The sequence below is a fragment of the Sprattus sprattus genome (genome assembly GCF_963457725.1).
Source record: "Sprattus sprattus genome assembly, chromosome: 2".
NCBI classification, from domain to species: domain Eukaryota; kingdom Metazoa; phylum Chordata; class Actinopteri; order Clupeiformes; family Clupeidae; genus Sprattus; species Sprattus sprattus.
The window spans coordinates 30,068,447-30,088,031 of NC_137921.1; the positions used below are offsets into that span (position 1 = coordinate 30,068,447).

General features: G+C 43.7%; 1 protein-coding gene across 1 annotated transcript; it reads left to right on the forward strand.

Moving 5' to 3' along the window:
* Positions 1–904: 904 nt before the first annotated feature.
* rexo1 (REX1, RNA exonuclease 1 homolog) lies at positions 905–19,329 on the forward strand. Its single transcript, XM_080860628.1, has 16 exons — positions 905–1,178; positions 1,766–3,633; positions 4,089–4,172; positions 4,379–4,592; positions 4,947–5,104; positions 6,359–6,496; positions 10,168–10,291; positions 10,605–10,730; positions 11,166–11,303; positions 13,119–13,232; positions 13,527–13,600; positions 14,556–14,666; positions 15,088–15,203; positions 15,510–15,648; positions 16,233–16,353; positions 18,301–19,329. The coding sequence occupies exons 1-16, from the start codon at positions 992–994 to the stop codon at positions 18,387–18,389; spliced, it is 3,801 nt and encodes a 1,266-aa protein (XP_080716754.1). The 5' UTR covers positions 905–991; the 3' UTR covers positions 18,390–19,329.
* Positions 19,330–19,585: the final 256 nt, after the last annotated feature.

A 19,585-nucleotide genomic window follows, 5' to 3' on the forward strand; every position in this document is an offset into this window, starting at 1 on the left:
GAGTTCACTTTTTGTTTGCAATGTTGCTTAGAAGTACGTAGACAAGGAAATGTCATGAAAAGTGTGTATAATTGGGCGTCTTTAAACATACAGTTAGCTTTTAACCGTGACTCATTTTGTGATTTTGGTTGTAGTTTTGGTTTAATTCTTTTAAATTCAGGTCGGATTGTGTGTAAATGAAATTTCTAACATGTTTATAATCTTGAAGTCGATGCAACTTGTGTGTTCTGTCTATAGGTCGGAGGGCTACGGCGGATGAGCCGTTTTAGGTCATCCTTGGAAGTGTTGATGCGCGTGGTCATGATCAGGACGTTTGTGGTGTGATTGCGTAGTTGTTATCGTGTGCATCAACTGACCCGAGTTCCCCCTGGTTTTATTAAAGGTTTTCAAACAGATGTGTCTCTGGTTTGACTTGTCTAAATTATCCAATAAAGTTTCACATTGCTTGTTTGATTAATGAAGCCATTGCTTAATGGGCTGTATTCAGTTTATTCAGGCGGAAGCCCAGGCTCTACATTTTAATAAATAATTAGCCTGAGTAAGCCTTTGTTTTCAGTCCAGTATCATGTTCTTTTTTTTTCTGCAAAAGTGTAGGATAGGTTTAGACTTGCGAGATGTTATAAGGTGGCTCAATGTCGCTGTTTATATAAATGCAGAATATTTTGAAGAGGGACGTGTGGTAACCATGGGTTTCAACGAGGATGCGCAACATAGGAAATGTTTGAGTATTTTTACAGGCACAAAAAAAAATAATCAGGCATTCTCATGACGTCAATAATATGCGACCGTTTGGGCTTTCTGTGCGTGTTTTTTTTCCCTATAGTTGAACAATAAAAGATGGCGTCGTGCGAACGCTTGTTGTTCCTACTGAGAAGGAAAGTGGCAAAAGAAAGGTTCATTTAGAGATCGGTGTACATTTATTCAATAAAGAAGTGTAACTTGTGTTGATTTGACCTGAATTACACGGGAATGCTAGAGCGTTTGGGTGACTATGTTGAGATCCACCGGGTTTTTCCGTGGGATTGACTGCCCGTTTTACAGCGAGAGCTATAACGGGAAGATCGTCAAAAATGGGTGCAACCGGCCGTACTGTCACTTCAGACACAGCAACCAGAGAAGGACTTCCTATGGATCGTTTGAAGTCCGAAAAACTAAAGAACTCTCTTCAAGTACAAATGGTGATTTCCATTTTCCCTGTGTAAACAAATACATGTACGCGACATCTGCAGTCTAATGCTCTGATTAGTTATTGCTTTGCGATTACCAGAAGCGGTTAGCTACTGGTGCAAAGGTTGTAATTGTTTCATAAACTGAAACTTAATGTGTCGGGGGTCAGTTGTTAGTGACACACGCCACATGTATCGTATTATCGTTAGACAAGTCAAATGAATTGCTCGCAGCGAAGATGTACGCTCAACATTACTCACTATTTGTCATCGACACCGTACATTTTGATTTGCAGATATTGCATTCACTGAACTAATACCTGGATCTTTGTCTACTGAAACGTCGATCGTATTTACGTTAGATCACCATTTCCTTCTGTACAAGACTTATCTTTATCGTATCTTTATTATACAAGACTTCATGACTTCTCTATTATCGTATCTTATACTTTTGTTAGGCTCGGGGGCTATTAACACTAAACGAAGGACAGAAAAAACAACTTAGATCCGACTGAATAACTTTGATCACAACTGATGATTGATTTTCAATCACACTTTTATGCTATAACGTTTCGTGTTTGGTGTTTATATTTTTGCAGAAGAATGTTACGACCCATTCAGCCCTGAGGTAGTGCTACCAGAAGACAATCGCAATGAGGAACCAGAGATCAAGCCTCGAGCAGGCTCTCCCATGGGAGTGGGCGCCATGGAGCTCGAACTGGTCAACGCCGCCATCCAGGCCGTTCAGTGTGAGGTGGAGAGAGAGAAGAGGAAACTCTCACATATTGGGGACCAGGAATACAAGCCTACGGCAAGCCCGGCCACTGCGGGAACCAAACGGAGAAAGCCCACCCCTGTGGCTTCTCATCAGGGTTACGACCCTGGGAGTTATCAGATGACCCAAGGGGCTGATTACAGTCCCACACCTCGCTCCAATAAATATATCTTGGACTCGGAAAGTGAGGACAACCATGGTAGTTCTCTGGAGTATGTGCCCAAAACTGTCAGCAAAACAGCGAAAAAATCGTTAATATTCAGCCCAACCTCCCGCTCCTCCAGTCTTCCCTCTAGCCCTCGAAGCTCCACTTCTGTGAAGTGCAAGTACACACTTGACACATCCAAACCCCACACCGACATGGAATATGACCCTCTATCCAACTTCTCAGCCAAATTGGCCAGCAAAAACAAGGGCCGGAGGACGCTTACCACTGAGGCAGAGACTAAGAAGGCCTCCCTGCCGACAAGTAAGAGGAAGCAATCTATGGATGAGGAGTATGTGCCTACGGTTAAAAAACAGCGGCCACAGCAACCGCCGGTGGTGGACAGTCAGAAGTACTCCGCTTGTTTCTCGGAGTCTGACGGGGAGAGCTCCGGGATGGAGTATCGGCCAACACTGCTCAGTAACCTGCAGCGAAGGAAATTCAGAAGTGCCTCAGTTGAGGATGGCACTCAGAGAATCTCAGAGGGGAAGGGCGACATCACCGCCTCAAGGGTTCTAAAGCAGCAGAGGAACCATAACTCCAGGCCAGATCAAGGTTCCTCACAGGGGGAGTCGGAAGACCCGGAGGAGTGCTTGGATCAAGAACTTTCCAGAGAGAAAGTTCCCGAAAAGAAAGCAAAAGAAAAAGACAGTCAAAAGAAGAGCAGTAAGAACGGAGAAGAGAAAAGAGATGAGAAACGGTCTAGTGGAAAAAGCAGTAGTGAGAAGGAGAGGATGGAGAGTTCCACCCGTGATAAAAAGAAGAAACTGAGCTCAGAGAGCATAAAGAAGACTGACAGGACGGAGGATAAAAACAGACTGAAGGATAAAGCTGCATACAAGGGCAGAAAGGATGATAAGAGCACTGACATGAAGAGCAGGAGGCTTGAGAAGGTCAAAGGTGAGGTGGGCCACAAGGAGAAGGAGAGAAGCAGCGAGGTCAAGAAGCAGAAGTCCGACAAGACCCATGAGAAGGACTCATCCAAACACAAGGATCAAAAGAACGGCAAGCTTCACTCGGCTGGGAAAGAGAGGGACCGAAGCAAATTAAGCCAAGGCAGCACGTCGAGCAGCAAGGACAAGGGCAAGAAAAGCAGCTTGTTGTCACCCAGCAAAGAGACTAAGGCAGGTAGGCAGAAACACAGGTCTCTGAGCCACGTGGATCTGTTTGGAGATGAGAGCGGAGAGGGGGAAGAGCAAGAGGAGGAAGAGGAGGAGAACATCGTGAGGAAGTCGGCCACCGCGCACAGGCGGACAAGCCTGTTGAGCAGCAAGAGGGATGTGGTCGATCTAAGGCACTCGTCCTCTGAGGATGACATCGGACAGGAAGATGACCGGAGCGACGATGAAGATGTTGATTATGGTGGTGCGGATTATTCCGGCATGCAAGACGTAGACTATGAATCGGACCCCTTGGAGGAGTGCTTGCGGATTTTTAATGAGTCCAAAGACATCAAAACTGAGGACAAAGGGAGGCAAGCCAAACAGGTACCGTCTGTGTGCTTTTGTTGGCATGGACCTTTTTTACTTTTGTAACCATATTTAATCACTTTAAATTACAGGTCAGGCTGTTCAAAATATTGATCAAATGTATTTTAAAAATGTAATCAAAGTCTGATTAGGCCTTGAACACACACACTGTCAAAATGAGGTTCAGACATAGTTCATAGTTCAGTTTTAAATTCCTATAATATAATATATAATATCCTATAATTACAGGTTGAAAACTGCAGTAATAACATCCAAAATGCAGCAGTACACAGCAGTAGCAGATGTAGCAGTATTGTATAGAAAAGTTTTTTGTCAGTCTTACTAGTAGCCTCTGATACTGGCAATGATGTGGCCCTGATAAGGTGGAGGCTACCGGATGCGTTCGGATGCTTATGGCCCCATTGCTGAACTGAGAGCTGGGACCTTTTCTCCTCATTGTTTTGCTTTCACAGCCACCCAAGGAGCCAACAGACGGTGATGTTCCTGACAGCGCAGTCATTCCTGGACAGAAAAAACGACTCTCACACTTTGGCAAAGTAAGCGTGACTTTTCATAAACAGCTTTTCAGAAATGTTCAGAGCAACTAAAATCAAGACTTTTAGCCTTGGTTTTTTCCCGTTTGTTTTTATCATTTATAATTAAAGAAGCCATTTGAAGTCTTTGCTGTTGAAAAATTAAACATTCTTCCTTGAAGACCAACATCAACATCATTCAGGCTTCTCCGGGGTGTTTCTCTGTGCAGGCAGAGCCTCGGGCGGTGAGGCCTAACCGGAGGCCCACGGCACAGGAGATGTGCTACCAGCGCATGCAGATAGCGCAGCAGCAGGCCGAGCAGCTAGCCGTAGCGGTGAAAGCCGCTGCCGCCTCCTCGTCCTCCTCCAGCACCAAATCCCTCTTTCCTGGGGAGAGGAAGAGAGTGGCCCATCGGCCGACGCCCTCTGCTTTTTCTCCGAGAGGTAAATAAAGCAGCCCTATAGCACAATACTGTGTGCCTACAGCATAGGACGAGAGTCGATACTGTTCCAACAGTGTAGTATGACAATATGGCATTCCAGAGTTTTACTGCTATTTAGCACAGAGAAGTATCTCTGCATCTAAATTGTCTTTAATCTTGCTCTGTGGCCACAGTTTTTAATTATAAGTAGCACATCTTTAAAACTTGAAAATGAAATGAACTGGCTGATCTCACGATCAATTCAAATAATGAACCAGAAGTAGGAAACATAGACGCTCCACCTCTGCTGATCTGACATTGAAAGTCCGAGATCATGGTCCGTTGTTAAGAGACTCCTTATGATTCTCTGCTTCAGGTTCATCTGAGGTGAAGCTGGGTGGCTCCCGAGTGTTGTCCCCCACCAGAGCGACCCCCGGGCAGCTCTCTGTGAAGGCTCACACCAGTGCAGGCATCCTCTCCAAGACCGTGTCCACCAGCGTGCAGAAGAGAGTGGCCCACACACCCACTATGAAGGTGAGTAGCGGCCATCTTGGCACCAAACCACAGGAAGATGCATCTCATCATCTGTGTCTGAGGAGATGTCTCACTGGGCAGAGAGAGAGAGAGAGCAGAGAGAGAGAGAGAGCTGTGAGAGTGAGAGAGCTGTGAGAGTGAGAGAGCTGTGAGAGAGAGAGAGCTGTGAGAGAGAGAGAGAGAAAGCGGACAGAGATAGAGAGAGCGAGAGAGCAGAGAGAGAGAGAGAGAGAGAGAGACACCGAGACGGAGAGAGAGCGAGCAGTGAGAGAGAGCAGTGAGATCGAGAGAGCAGAGAGAGAGAGTTATTTTTACTATTGTTATTATTATATTGTTTTTATTATTAGTGCTTTGGCAACAGTGTATCGTACATTCATGCCAATAAAGCCATTTGAATTGAAAATTGAATTGAATTGAATTGAGAGAGAGAGAGAGACAGAGAGAGAGACAGAGCAGTGAGAGAGAGAGAGAGAGCAGTGAGAGAAGTGAGAGAGAGAGAGCAGAGAGTGAGAGAGAGCAGAGGATCACACTCCCCTGTCCTCCGGATTGGGATCTAATCAAAGAGTATTCAACAGGGATGTATTGTGGGTTGTGAAAACAAGAGGTATTGCCATTGTTTTTATTATCATCTTCGATACACTTTCAAACAACACCATGCAACAATTTGCTACATTTTGAGGTATGTTTTTATAGGCAACTAGTTTTATCATCTTCAAATTAATTTTGATGGTATATGTTCGTGAAGGACAGGTAAACACACCTGTTGTTCCCACTAGCTGTCCAGTCTATGCACTCTAGTTTCCGGGATGGGGGGAAAAAAGCTTTCACATCACCAAAAGACACCAGTTAGCATGCTATCTAGCTTTAATCAGAGCCAACCGTTGAAGGCCTCAGGTAGTTAGCTCACTAATTTTAGACTAAAGCTGGTTGGTGTTGCTTTAAAAATACTAATAATTCAACCATAAAAGACATATTTCTTACATCAATAAATTCAAATTAATCTCCCCCTTCTTCCAACTCCAATTGGAGGACCAAGGTAGGTTTTCAGTCAATCACATCACCTAATCAATCGTTTATTGACTGCGATAAGGCTGCTTAGTAGATTTACGGATGCTGCTACTTGGAAGATGGATGGAAAGCTGTAACTACAGGTGCCCTTCCTGGCTGTCTGGCCTCGCCTGAGGGCCATGCCCTCCACCAGTGCTATGGCCTTATTTGTGCCCCCCCCCTTCTCCTCGTGCCCCCTCTCCTCAGAGTTCGGCGATGAAACGCCCCACCATCCCCACCGAGTTTGGAGCCAAAGTCCCCACTGTCGTCCGCCAGCGGTACCTCAACCTCTTCATCGACGAGTGCCTCAAGATCTGCCCCTTGGAGCCCACAGCCTTCCAGATGGTAAGCACCTTCCTGCAAGGCAAGAGCTGTGTGTGTGTGTGTGTGTGTGTGTGTGTGTGTGTGTGTGTGTGTGTGTGTGTGTGTGTGTGTGTGTGTGTCTGTGTCTGTGTCTGTGTCTGTTTGTGTGTTTATGTTCCCGTAGCTCGACTGGAGAGCGAAGGAGCGTGTGCATCTGCAATATGTACAAACAATTAAAATTGTTTATATGTGCGTAGCTGTATAAATGTATATAAACATATGTGTATATATTTATATAACTGTAAGTGTTTTTGGCTAAATGACTAAATACACATGGGCTGATGTGGTGGGATAGGTGAGCTGATATAGCAGGGAAAATAAGTATTCGAACCCCTGCCGATTTCGCAAGTTTGGCCACTTGCAAAGAAATGTGTGATCTATAATTGTAATGGTAAAATGCATTTTATAACATTTATGACTTTATTTGCATTTGATGCAGAAAATAACTATTTGAACCCCTAGCAAAACATGACTTAGTACTTGGTGGAATAACCCTTGTTGGCAAGCACAGACGTTAGATGTTTCTTGTAGTTGGTCACCAGGTTTACACACATCTCAGGAGAGATTTTGGTCCACTCCTCTTTGCAGATCCTCTCCAAATCTTTAAGGTTGCGTTTTCAATGGAAGGGAATGAGGGAATGAGGTTCAAGCCCAATATATCATTCAAGTGTGCAATGGCAAGCTTCAGATGGCCCTGTACATGCGCTTCCTTGAGCAGGGGGACCTGCTGCAGTACTTTAAAAAAATACGGCATGGTGTGTTGCCAATGGTTTTCTTGGTGACTGTGGTCCCAGCTGCCTTGAGATCATTCACAAGCTCCCCCTGTGTAGTTCTGGGGTTATTCTGCACCTTTCGGATGATCACTGATACCGCAAAAGGGGATATCTTGCATGGAGCCCTAGACCTAGAGCGATTAACAGTTGTTTGGTGTGGCTTCCATTTACGAATAATCGCACCAATAGTTGTCTGCTTTTCACCAAGCTGCTTGCCAATGGTTTTGTAGCCCATTCCAGCCTTGTGCAGGTCTACAATCTTAGCTCTGACGTCCTCTTTGGTCTTGCCCATGGTGGTGAGGTTGAAGGTGTGAAGTATGATTCTTTGGACAGGTTTCTTTTATAAACGTCACCAGTTGAGATCAGGTGTACCTTGTTAGACCTAATGAAGACTAATCTGTGTGCTTCTTGGGCACATAACTGGTCATTGGGAGCCAGAATTCTTGCTGTTTGCTTGGGGGTTGAAATACAGCCGCGGAAAAAATTAAGAGACCACTTCAAAATTATCAGTTTCTCTGGTTTTACTATTTATTGGTATGTGTTAAAGTAAAATGTACATTTTTGTTTTATTCTATAACCTACTGGCAACATTCCTACCAAATTTCAAATAAAAATATTGTCATTTAGATCATTTATTTGCAGAAAAATGACAATTGGTCAAAATAGCAAAAAAGATGCAGTGTCTTCAGATCTCGAATAATGCAAAGAAAACAAGCTCATATCCATTTTTAAACTACACAATACTAATGCTTACACTTAGGAAGAGTTCAGAAATCAATATTTGGTGGAATAACCTTGATTTAAAATCACAACTTTCATGTGTCTTGGCATGCTCTCCACCAGTCTTTCACATTGCCGTTGGGTGACTTTATGCTACTCCTGGCGCAAGAATTCAAGCAGCTCGGCTTCTTTTCATGGCTTGTGACCATCCATCTTCCTCTTGATCACATTTCAGAGGTTTTTTATGGGATTCAGGTCTCGAAATTGGGCTGGCCATGACAGGGTCCTGATCTGGTGGTACTCCATCCACACCTTTACTGGCCTGGCTGTGTGGCATGGAGCATTGCCCTGCTGGAAAAAACACTTCTCAAAGTTGGGGAACATTGTCAGAGCAAAAGGAAGCAAGTTTTTCTTCCGGGACAACGTTGTACTTTGCCTGGCTGAGGTTTGTAAAAGACCATAAGGATTGAAAAAGCGGACTGGAGGTTCTTCTAAGTTCGTCTTCTCTGATGAGTCCGATTTCACAGTAGGTGCAAGACTCTCTGGCTTGTAGGCCTCTCCAGGTCTCCTTCTAACCATCAGACGACCATGTGTTGGGCAAAGCTGAAAATTGGACTCATCAGAGAAGACGAACTAGAAGACCCTCCAGTCCGCTTTTTTCAATCCTTATGGTCTTTTACAAACCTCAGCCAGGCAAAGTACAACGTTGTCCCGGAAGAAAAACTTGCTTCCTTTAGCTCTGACAATGTTCCCCAACTCTGAGAAATGTTTTTTCCAGCAGGGCAATGCTCCATGCCACACAGCCAGGCCAGTAAAGGTGTGGATGGAGTACCACCAGATCAGGACCCTGTCATGGCCAGCCCAATTTCGAGACCTGAATCCCATAAAAAACCTCTGAAATGTGATCAAGAGGAAGATGGATGGTCACAAGCCATGAAAAGAAGCCGAGCTGCTTGAATTCTTGCGCCAGGAGTAGCATAAAGTCACCCAACGGCAATGTGAAAGACTGGTGGAGAGCATGCCAAGACACATGAAAGTTGTGATTTTAAATCAAGGTTATTCCACCAAATATTGATTTCTGAACTCTTCCTAAGTGTAAGCATTAGTATTGTGTAGTTTAAAAATGAATATGAGCTTGTTTTCTTTGCATTATTCGAGATCTGAAGACACTGCATCATTTTTGCTATTTTGACCAATTGTCATTTTTCTGCAAATAAATGATCTAAATGACAATATTTTTATTTGAAATTTGGTAGGAATGTTGCCAGTAGGTTATAGAATAAAACTAAAATGTACATTTTACTTTAATACATACCAATAAATAGTAAAACCAGAGAAACTGATAATTTTGAAGTGGTCTCTTAATTTTTTCCGCGGCTGTATTTCAAATGCAAAGAAAAGTCATAAATGTTATAAAATGCAGTTTTCTGATTTTTTTTTGTTGATATTCTGTTTCTCACTGTTAAAATACACCTACCAATTATAGATCACACATTTCTTTGCAAGTGGCCAAACTTTGCGAAATCGGTAGGGGTTCAAATACTTATTTTCCCCACTGTAGGTGAGCTGATGTGGTGTGGTGTGATAGGTGAGCTGATAGGTAAGCTGATGTGGTGGGATAGGTGAGCTGATGTGGTGGGATAGGTGAGCTGATAGGTAAGCTGATGTGGTTGGATAGGTGAGCTGATAGGTAAGCTGATGTGGTTGGATAGGTGAGCTGATGTGGTGGGATAGGTGAGCTGCTGTGGTGGGATAGGTGAGCTGATGTGGTGGGATAGGTGAGCTGCTGTGGTGGGATAGGTGAGCTGCTGTGGTGGGATAGGTGAGCTGCTGTGGTGGGATAGGTGAGTTGATGTGGTGGGATAGGTGAGCTGCTGTGGTGGGATAGGTGAGCTGATGCGGTGGGATAGGTGAGTTGATGTGGTGGGATAGGTGAGCTGATGCGGTGGGATAGGTGAGCTGATGCGGTGGGATAGGTGAGCTGCTGTGGTGGGATAGGTGAGCTGATGCGGTGGGATAGGTGAGTTGATGTGGTGGGATAGGTGAGCTGCTGTGGTGGGATAGGTGAGCTGATGCGGTGGGATAGGTGAGTTGATGTGGTGGGATAGGTGAGTTGATGTGGTGAGATAGGTGAGCTGTGAACATGTTGTGTCCCTGCAGGCGCTGGATGAGGAGATGGTGGTGTACGAGCGCAGCAGCAGTAAGAACATCTACCTGAATGTGGCCGTCAACACTCTGAAGAAGCTACGCAACAAGAGCACATTGCCCACCTCCAACCCCCCCAGTACGACGCACACAAACACCCAAACATACACACACAAACACACACACACATACACACACAAACACACACAAAGACACACAAACTCATACAAACATTCCTACCCTGTTTCTTTTCTTCAAAACTTCTCAAAACACTGAAATCCATTTATGTAATTCACAGTAGTATTACAGAGTTCACAGCAGTATTACTCTGCATTATGTAATAGTGATTGGCACCAGGATGCCTTCACAATTTGCACATCATGTCACGGCTTTACAAACAACAACCCAAAGGTCACTCAATTTCCATTCCACCCTCTGCCGCTGTTCTCCAGAATACCAGGAAAAACCGGCCGGCCAGAAGGCTCAGTCCCACGAGAAGATGCTGGGGGGCCGCAAGGCTGCCGAGACCAGCTTCACCATCAACAGGACGGGCAAGAGGCAGGAGCTGGAGCTCACAGGTGACTGTTCCCATCCTTAACTTCCCATCCTCCGCAGGCGCTAACATGCCCCAAGGGCTGAAGACACAGGGGGCTAAGTTGTATATTGATTGATAGACCAGCTGGAATACTCTTAATACTGTGTCTGTATTCTTACTTTGACCACCAGTTTGAGTAATTCTGTAACTGCAGATTAATTTGTGTCCTCTGTTAACCAAGGCCTCCACTGTATCCGGTGATGGTACACTAGTATTTGTCCTCAACACCAGTAAAGCCAAGGTTATCAGTTTTGGTGGCTGATGATTTTGCGTCCTCAGACCACAGCTGATGGTTTCACTCAGCTGTGTATTTGCCGACAGTGACATCCAAGCATTGTTTTTCCGTGTGTGGGGAAGCGTTTTGAGAATAGGGTCTTTCCTATTGGCTAAAGCATGTGGGTGGTGTGCGGTTCCCCAGGAGCGTGTCTGTATAGGAATATGAAGGAGTACCTCCTGACGGAAGAGCAGCTGAAGGACAATAACTACCCGAGACCCAACCCTGACCGCCCAGGACACGTCATCATCCACAACGTCCCTGAGAAGAAGAACCCAGACCGTGAGACACACGCACAACACTCCGTCTTTCTTTTTCTGGTTCTCACTTACAGTGGGGAAAATAAGTATTTGAACCCCTTGCGATTTCACAAGTTTGGCCACTTGCAAAGAAATGTGTGATCTATAATTGTAATGGTAGGTGGATATTAACAGTGAGAAACAGAATATCAACAAAAAAATCCAGAAAAATGCATTTTATAACATTTATGACTTTATTTGCATTTGATGCAAAAAATAAGTATTTGAACCCCCAAAACTGACTGACAAAAATGACTTAGTACTTGGTGGAATAACCCTTATTGGCAAGCACAGACGTCAGACGTTTCTTGTAGTTGGTCACCAGGTTTACAAACATCTCAGGAGGGATTTTGGTCCACTCCTCTTTCCAGATCCTCTCCAAATCTTTAAGGTTGTGTTTTCAATGGGAGGGAATGAGGGAATGAAGTTCAAGCCCAATATTCCACGTTACATGGCCCCATCCATAGTCCCCTTGATGCGGTGGAGTCGTCCTGTACCCTTGGCAGAGAAACAGCCCCAAAGCATAATGTTTCCACCTCCATGCTTGATGGTGGGTATGATGTACTCTTGGGGTCATATTCAGCATTCCCCCCCCCCTGTCAAACACGGCAAGTCGAGTTGATGCCAAAGAGCTTGATTTTGGTATCATCTGACCTAATTCTGTCTCCCAATCCTCCCTAGAATCATTCAAGTGTGCAATGGTAAACTTCAGATGGCCCTGTACCTGCGCTTCCTTGAGCAGCGGGACCTTGCGAGTGCTGCAGTACTTCAAAAAATGACGGCGTGGTGTGTTGCCAATGGTTTTCTTGGTGACTCTGGTCCCAGCTGCCTTGAGATCATTCACAAGCTCCCCCTGTGTAGTTCTGGGGTTATTCTGCACCTTTCGAATGATCACTTATTCCGCACGAGGGGATATCTTGCATGGAGCCCCAGACCTAGAGCGGGTGACAGTTGTATGGTGTTGCTTCCATTTATGAATAATCGCACCAATAGTTATCTGCTTCTCTCCAAGCTGCTTGCAGGTGGTTTTGTAGCCCATTCCAGCCTTGTGCAGGTCTACAATCTTATCTCTGACGTCCTTGGACAGCTCTTTGGTCTTGCCCATGGTGGTGAGGTTGAAGGTGTGAAGTATGATTCTTTGGACAGGTTTCTTTTATACAGGTCACCAGTTGAGATCAGGTATACCTTGTTAGACCTAATGAGGACTAATCTGTGTGCTTTTTGGGCACATAACTGGCCATTGGGAGCCAGAATTCTTGCTGTTTGCTTGGGGGTTCAAATACTTATTTTTTGCATCAAATGCAAATAAAGTCATAAATCTTATAAAATGCAGTTTTCTGGATTTTTTTGTTGATATTCTGTTTCTCACTGTTAAAATACACCTACCATTAAAATTCTAGATCACACATTTCTTTGCAAGTGGCCAAACTTGCGAAGCTGGCAGGGGTTCAAATAGTTATTTTCCCCACTGTAAGTTCATACCCTCTCTGTCTGACTCCCTCACACTCTCACTCACTTACTAACTCTGTCTTTCTTTTTCTCTCTCTCTCTCACGTATGCAAGCATAAACTGTGTCTGACTCTCTCTGTCTCACACACACACACACACACACACACACACACACACACATACATACATACATACATACATACATACATACATACATACATACATACATACATACACACCTGCAGACAGTCAGACACAGTCTCTCGCTGTATTTCTTCACACACATTATATGTATTGTGTTGACCGTGGGTGTCTGCCATAGCTTCTGATGCTCCTTTTCCACTCCTAGCCTTCTCCAAGGTGTGCTGCCGGTGTGGGGCCGAGTACAAGATCAACGCCAGTGGCAACTGCGTTCGCAAGGAGGAGTGCCACCTCCACTGGGGCCGCGTCCGCCGCTTCAGAGGTCAGAGGTCGCGTGGGGGAGATGGGATCAGGGTGTGGTTGGGGGGCTTTTAGATCTGCTATTATTAACAAAGAAGCTCCATATCCTCTCAGTCTTACCTGTTGCCAGCACACCTGTTTAAAGTTAGGCTAATAACAGTGCTGCATTAGGCGGCAGGTGATATTAAGTAATTTAGAGCGACCCTGAGCCAGAGCAGTGGATGACACACAGTGCAATAGGTCCTTAAAAAGCAGGGTTTTATGACGCCTTGCGCTGTTTGTGTAATGCTTGACTTTTGTTTGTATTCACCTGCAGTTTCTGGTGGCTGGGATACACACTACACGTGCTGCTCTGGTGCCGTGGGCTCTCCTGGATGCCAGGTGGCACAGGTAAGCTATTGGTTGGTGTGTTCTTCCCATCGTCACCTTGTGCTTGTGTTGACCACACATCCCTGAGATGGATTGAGGATCTATTTTATGTGTTCTCATGGTGCAACAAAAAAACAGTATTGTTTAAAGAGAGAATCAAGTCTGTAGAATGCACAGGGAATTTGAGAAATTCTGTACTTTTATTTTGTCCGTTACTGCTCTGGGTCCACAGCAAACTGTCTACTATACCTTTTAAACAGTTTTTTTTTAAGTTCATAAGAGTTACACATCCAGACTAAAGATTTACTGGATGCTATGTGAATCTGAAGATACAGTATAATGTATGCACACAGAGGGCTATGTGTTGCCACATACAACAAACACAGTATATAAATCTATGACTGCTGTGTCAGTGTGAAGGGAGGGAACAATGTCTTTTTCTTCTGAGTACATCGGGACAAATCTCTTACGAAATGTTTGTTGGATTACCACAAGCCATTCAGAAAGTATGTTAACAAATAAAACATTTCTGCAGGTGCCCATGTTTTTAGAACTGATTAAATGAAATACCATTTAACTCAGAGTTAACTCTTCACTCAGAGCTAGCGTCTTTCATGAACAATAGACTTCAGCAATGCCCTTCATGTATTTGAAGCAAGACATCTGGCACTTTAATGTGGAGATGCCATGTTTGAAGGGCCATAAATGCCTCTCTGGTTTATGAGTTTCTAACACTAGGGGGCACTCTCAAGATGCTTGACATGTTATTGTACAGCTGCTGTTGTGTTCTTCAAATGAGGCTGAGGATAATTGTCTGTGATGCATCCAATTATGTATATTTGTTCAATGTGAATTTATGTTGAAGACAGTTGACAATGACAGTTTTGTGTTCGATTAAACGGACCAAAATCACAATCCTCAAACTTTGTAGAGAGCTCGGTTTCCTCATGTATGTATGCTCACTGTTTATTTGCAGCAACACGTGCAGGATGGACGCAAGGAGTCTTTAGATGGATACGTACAGACCTTCGACAAGCCTCTACCAGCGGACGGAGACGCTGGGGTGTTTGCCCTGGACTGTGAGATGGTGAGTGATCCCTCAGAGAGCCCTCATGTTGCCTCGTGTCGCATGGAATCAGAATCAGAATCTGATTTTATTGGCCAAGTAAGACAAACAAACAAACAAGGAACAAACAAGGACTTTGACCTGGTGAACTGACTCTCAATGTGCTTACACATAATATACATTACAACACAATACAAAACAAACACAATACAAAAACAAACGGTGAAATGGTCTATGAAAGTTTGAGAAAGTATATAGAGGAGCTGTGTATTGTTACAATAGTGCAAAGAAGAAGTGGAGAGTGCAAGGGATAAAATAATGGAGCCAACAGGCCAAGCCTCAGGAGGGGCCATGAAATGGCTCTTGGAGTGAAACAGGAAGTCATGGACTAGACAGCCTTGCCCTAACTCATGTTTCCGTCTCCTCTCATCTCCATCCCCAGTGCTACACCAGGCAAGGCCTGGATCTGACCCGGGTGACGGTCATCAACTCCGAGCTGAGGGTCATCTACGATACATTTGTGAAGCCTGAAGCCAAAGTAGTGGACTACAACACAAGGTCAGAACACTGAAGGCATGAAGCCCACATGGGGATCGTTTGATGTTGGGAACTTTTATATGTATTATGCCATCTGTAAAATTCAATGCCCTCTTAGTGTGTGTGCGTGCGTGCGTGCGAAGGTGTGGGTGGGTGGGTTTGCATTCTCTATATGTCCTTATGCATTTGTATGCATATTTAATATTTATGCGTGTATGTATCTGTCTGTGTGTATGGGCATTTTCGAAATGTCTTTGTCTCTGTGTGCATGTTTGTGCATGTTCATGTGTGTATCTGTGTGTGTGCGTGCATGCATGCGTACTACAGGTTCTCGGGGGTGACAGAGGAAGATCTGGAGAGCACTACCATCACATTGAGAGACGTGCAGGCAGTGCTCCTCAACATGTTCAGTGCTGAGTCCATCCTGATTGGTCACAGCTTAGAGAGTGACCTCCAGGCCCTCAAGGTAACACTCCACAGCAATGGCTGAAGTGTGCTTGATCAAGTATCGCCTTTTTCCTCTTTTTCTTGCTAAACAGTGCTGAATCCACAGTCATTCAGCATCTTTCTAACACACTGTACACACAACAGCTGGATAGGTTTTCTGAGTTGTATTTGGCAAAGATATTGCTTTACATTTTCAATGATGATTCATTTCAGCAAGGTGAAATGCAATATCATCAGTATATTGTCTTCCATCGACTTTATATACTGTATATGTGAAATATTTCTGAATTGCTTTGTGGATTGCGCTCACAACACTGTCTATGCACAAATATGTTTGCTGTGTTCAAATGTTGTCAATCCATGTAGAATCCAATACAGTTACAATAAAAGTATGTATTATATATATATATTCTGTACTGTGTATATACTGTGTATTATTATATTTATATATTTAAAGCGTTTTTCACTACAGCGGCTCATTCAAAAGCCAGATACGAATATCCTTGTTTTCATGCCTTGTGCCTCCCAAAGAGCAGTCTTTTGGGTGGTACGTAGCTTGCTAGCTGGCTTGATTTAACTCGTTGTGTTGTCTCTCTCTTGCAGCTGGTGCATAGTACTGTAGTGGACACGGCCCTAGTGTTCCCCCACGGCTTGGGCTTACCTTACAAACGCGCCCTGAGGAACCTGATGCACGACTACCTCAAACGCATCATCCAGAACAATGGTGAGGCCCTCCACCCTCATGCACACTTGGGTTGCTTAGCTACGTTCACCTGTTTGCCTGTGATGGACCATTAAGGCATAGTTGAGACCAGTAGGAGAGCCCTGAAAAATACTAGTGATTCAGCTTCCTTTCTGGCGAATATGAGGTCTATTAAGAATGCACCTGTTCAACAACTTTGTGGCAATGTTGGTGAGGACAAAATCAAGACAAAATCAATAACTGTAAAATTGTGGTCTCTTCATGTAATAGCCCAAGACTATCATTAAAGCTGTCTTTGTGAAATCTGACTAGAGTGAGGATAGTGTGTTATTAATGCTCCTTTAACTCAAGGGTGACCAGCCTCTTCCTCTAAGGGTTGTGGTAGCTGTAGCTGTAAACCTGATCAATCATAGGAAGATCGATATGATGTTATTAATGAGTGAGAGTCTGAGATTATATGACTAACTAAACGTGCTTCATCTTCAAGTGATATGGCAGCCAAAGACGGTACCTGTGTACTCATATTCACAAGTTAGTCATTGGCTTGAGTGCATTGTGTAGTGAATATGATTGAGCCTATAGTATGACTATTAAAAACATTCCAGATCAATTGCTATACGCTAACGATATGTTAGCGGCTAAAAATAAACGAAATCTCTTGAAATGTGCTGACTGACATTATGACAAACTAGTAACTCAACAACTGTCCTAACTAGGGATGCACCGATCCGATATTTGTATCGGTATCGGTACCGATATTGAAGACATTTCTAGATCGGGTATCGTGACAATCGTTTTTTTTTTTTTTATGTTTATGTATATAGGTAGTGTATTATGAGTGCACGTTGCTATTGAAGCGATTAGCATGCTAAGCGGAGATTTAGTTATGTCCTGATGTTGATTCGCTCTAATAAAGATGGGTTCACCCTGTTAAGATTTCGACTGGATGAGCTATGAATGAGATTCATGTTGCCTTGTGTAATGTCCACAATTATATTTATCGAGTAATATTAGTTGTGTGATTGTTATTGTGTAGCAATAACTAATTCAGTGCAGTGCTAATTAGTCCCCATTCTCATTGCAGACACTCACATATGTAGGATCACATGCATCGTCATGTAATGGAAATTGATGAATGCACATTAAAGGGAGATAAAGAATACTGCTTTGGTAATCGTGTGTCTTTTAACAGACTAGAACCTGCAAATACATTAACAGGTCACCATGCTGAGCCTCTACAATGTAACGTAAAAGTTGGCGCTAGCGGATATATGATTGCTAACTAATATGAACACTAGCGCTAGTTAGAACGTACATTATTTGTGATTATTTTTAGCCTATGTTATGAATTGATAGTGATGACTAGGCATGATGTCAAGTAGCAAATGAGCAAAAAATGCAACAAGATCTCATGTCATGCACTCCTCATTTCTCCCTCTTGTGTGGTCACACACATACACACAGTTACCAGTTTCGCGCAGTTTTTTTATATCGGTATCGGATCGGTATCGGCCGATACTAAACCTCAGATATCGGTATCGGTATCGGAGGTGAAAAAAGTGGATCGGTGCATCCCTAGTCCTAACACAGTCAAACATCAAGCAAGTGCAACACAAGACAAAGCAAGACGGCAAATAAGCTTCTTACTAGTTCGGCAGACAGTAGAAAGCCTGGCGGCGTCAAACATCCTACACTTAGCAGTAATAAGTAATGGCCCCTGGTGGCGATTCTCCATATTAAAAGTCATTGTAGCGCCCCAATTTTTTTCAAGCTGTTATTTTAATGTAAAACTGCTTACCCTAACCCTAATCCTGGAGATTAATTGTTGCATACTGTTACTTTAAAAAACCCGTATTATTTTTGATCTGTAACAGTTGAGGGCCACGACTCCAGTGAGGACGCCTGCGTCTGTCTGTGTGTCTGTGTGTCTGTGTCTATTATAACATTATTCTTGATCTGTGACTGCAGTTGAGGGGCACGACTCCAGTGAGGACGCCTGCGCCTGCATGGAGCTCATGATATGGAAGATCAAAGATGACGCCAAGGTCAAGAGATGACCTTTGACCTCTCACCTTCTACCTGTCACCGCTTCAGGAGAGAAAGACTGAATGGAAGAGAGAGAGAGAGACAGAGAGGAATGAAGAGAGAAAGAGACGCTCCATAGCCATTGAAATGCACTGTTGGCCTCTGCTCTAAAGGACCTCTTGTAGTTGTGTATATGTGGGGACTGGGCACAGCTCCAGGTTGGTGTGGAGATGGAGGAACCCAGTTGTGGTGTGTCCTGCATGAAGGCCGAGCTGTTGGAGCTGAGTTGCACTATGGCTGTCCCTACTGTTAAAGCCCAAGATAGTTGAGAACCAACCGTTTGAGATTGATCATGTGAACGTCAACGCAGCTAGCTACATAGCTGTTCAAATACGCTAGGATGCAAGCACGTCTCGATTTGTTTTCTTTTTTTGTTTGTTTTGTTACGTTTTTTGCTTTTTGTTTTGTTGCTGTCACGTTTTTTTTATTTAATTTTTTTATGTGTGCATTCACACACAGACAACTGCCCATTAAAGTCTGCCGTAAATGCACTTACCGGGTCATTTAACTTGTGTTCGTACTGCAGATAGTACTTTTCTTTAAATGATCGTTTACATGGTGGAATGTGTCGTTGGTGGTTCACATAGTTGACATGGCAAAAGACTTGAAACTGTTCTAAGTAGTATTACTTATATTATTACGATTAGGATATTCTATTAGTCACGCTTGTTTAGAGGAGACTGTAATTGGATTACACAGTGTTAAGTAGCTCAGCGAGCAGTGCATTTGTCCTTGTGTAGTTAAACAACGTTTCTGAGGCTCAGGACCCTAGGAAATGCATGATAATAAAACTGATACTGAACTCACTATGGTTTGTCCTAACCTCACGTAGGTAGAACATATACCTGCCTGCCACAGTAGCCGTCACTGACTCTTTTACAGAAACAATAACTGCAGATATCAGTATATACAGTAATAATGGTAATAAAAATCAAAAGAATGATTTTTGTGTGAAATATGGAGCTGGCACGCTACATTGTACATATGCCCCTAGGTTGTTTTGTACGTTTTTCTTTTTCTATTAAACAATGTTAAATGACTCAATACACTTATCTGTACGAATCTCTTTTGTGGTTGGCAAAAAAACAAGAGCAAATGTTTTTGAAGGTTGAAAGTAGAAATTCGATACTGAATGTCAGAGTAGAACAACATGGAGAAGAAAAATGTA

Bases quoted from the DNA above. Each gene is read 5' to 3' on its own strand.
- rexo1 (XM_080860628.1), top strand. From the start codon at position 992: ATGTTGAGATCCACCGGGTTTTTCCGTGGGATTGACTGCCCGTTTTAC. The intron at 1,179-1,765 runs GTGATTTCCATT...ATATTTTTGCAG, and splicing joins ACTCTCTTCAAGTACAAATG to AAGAATGTTACGACCCATTC. The intron at 13,601-14,555 runs GTAAGCTATTGG...GTTTATTTGCAG, and splicing joins CTGGATGCCAGGTGGCACAG to CAACACGTGCAGGATGGACG.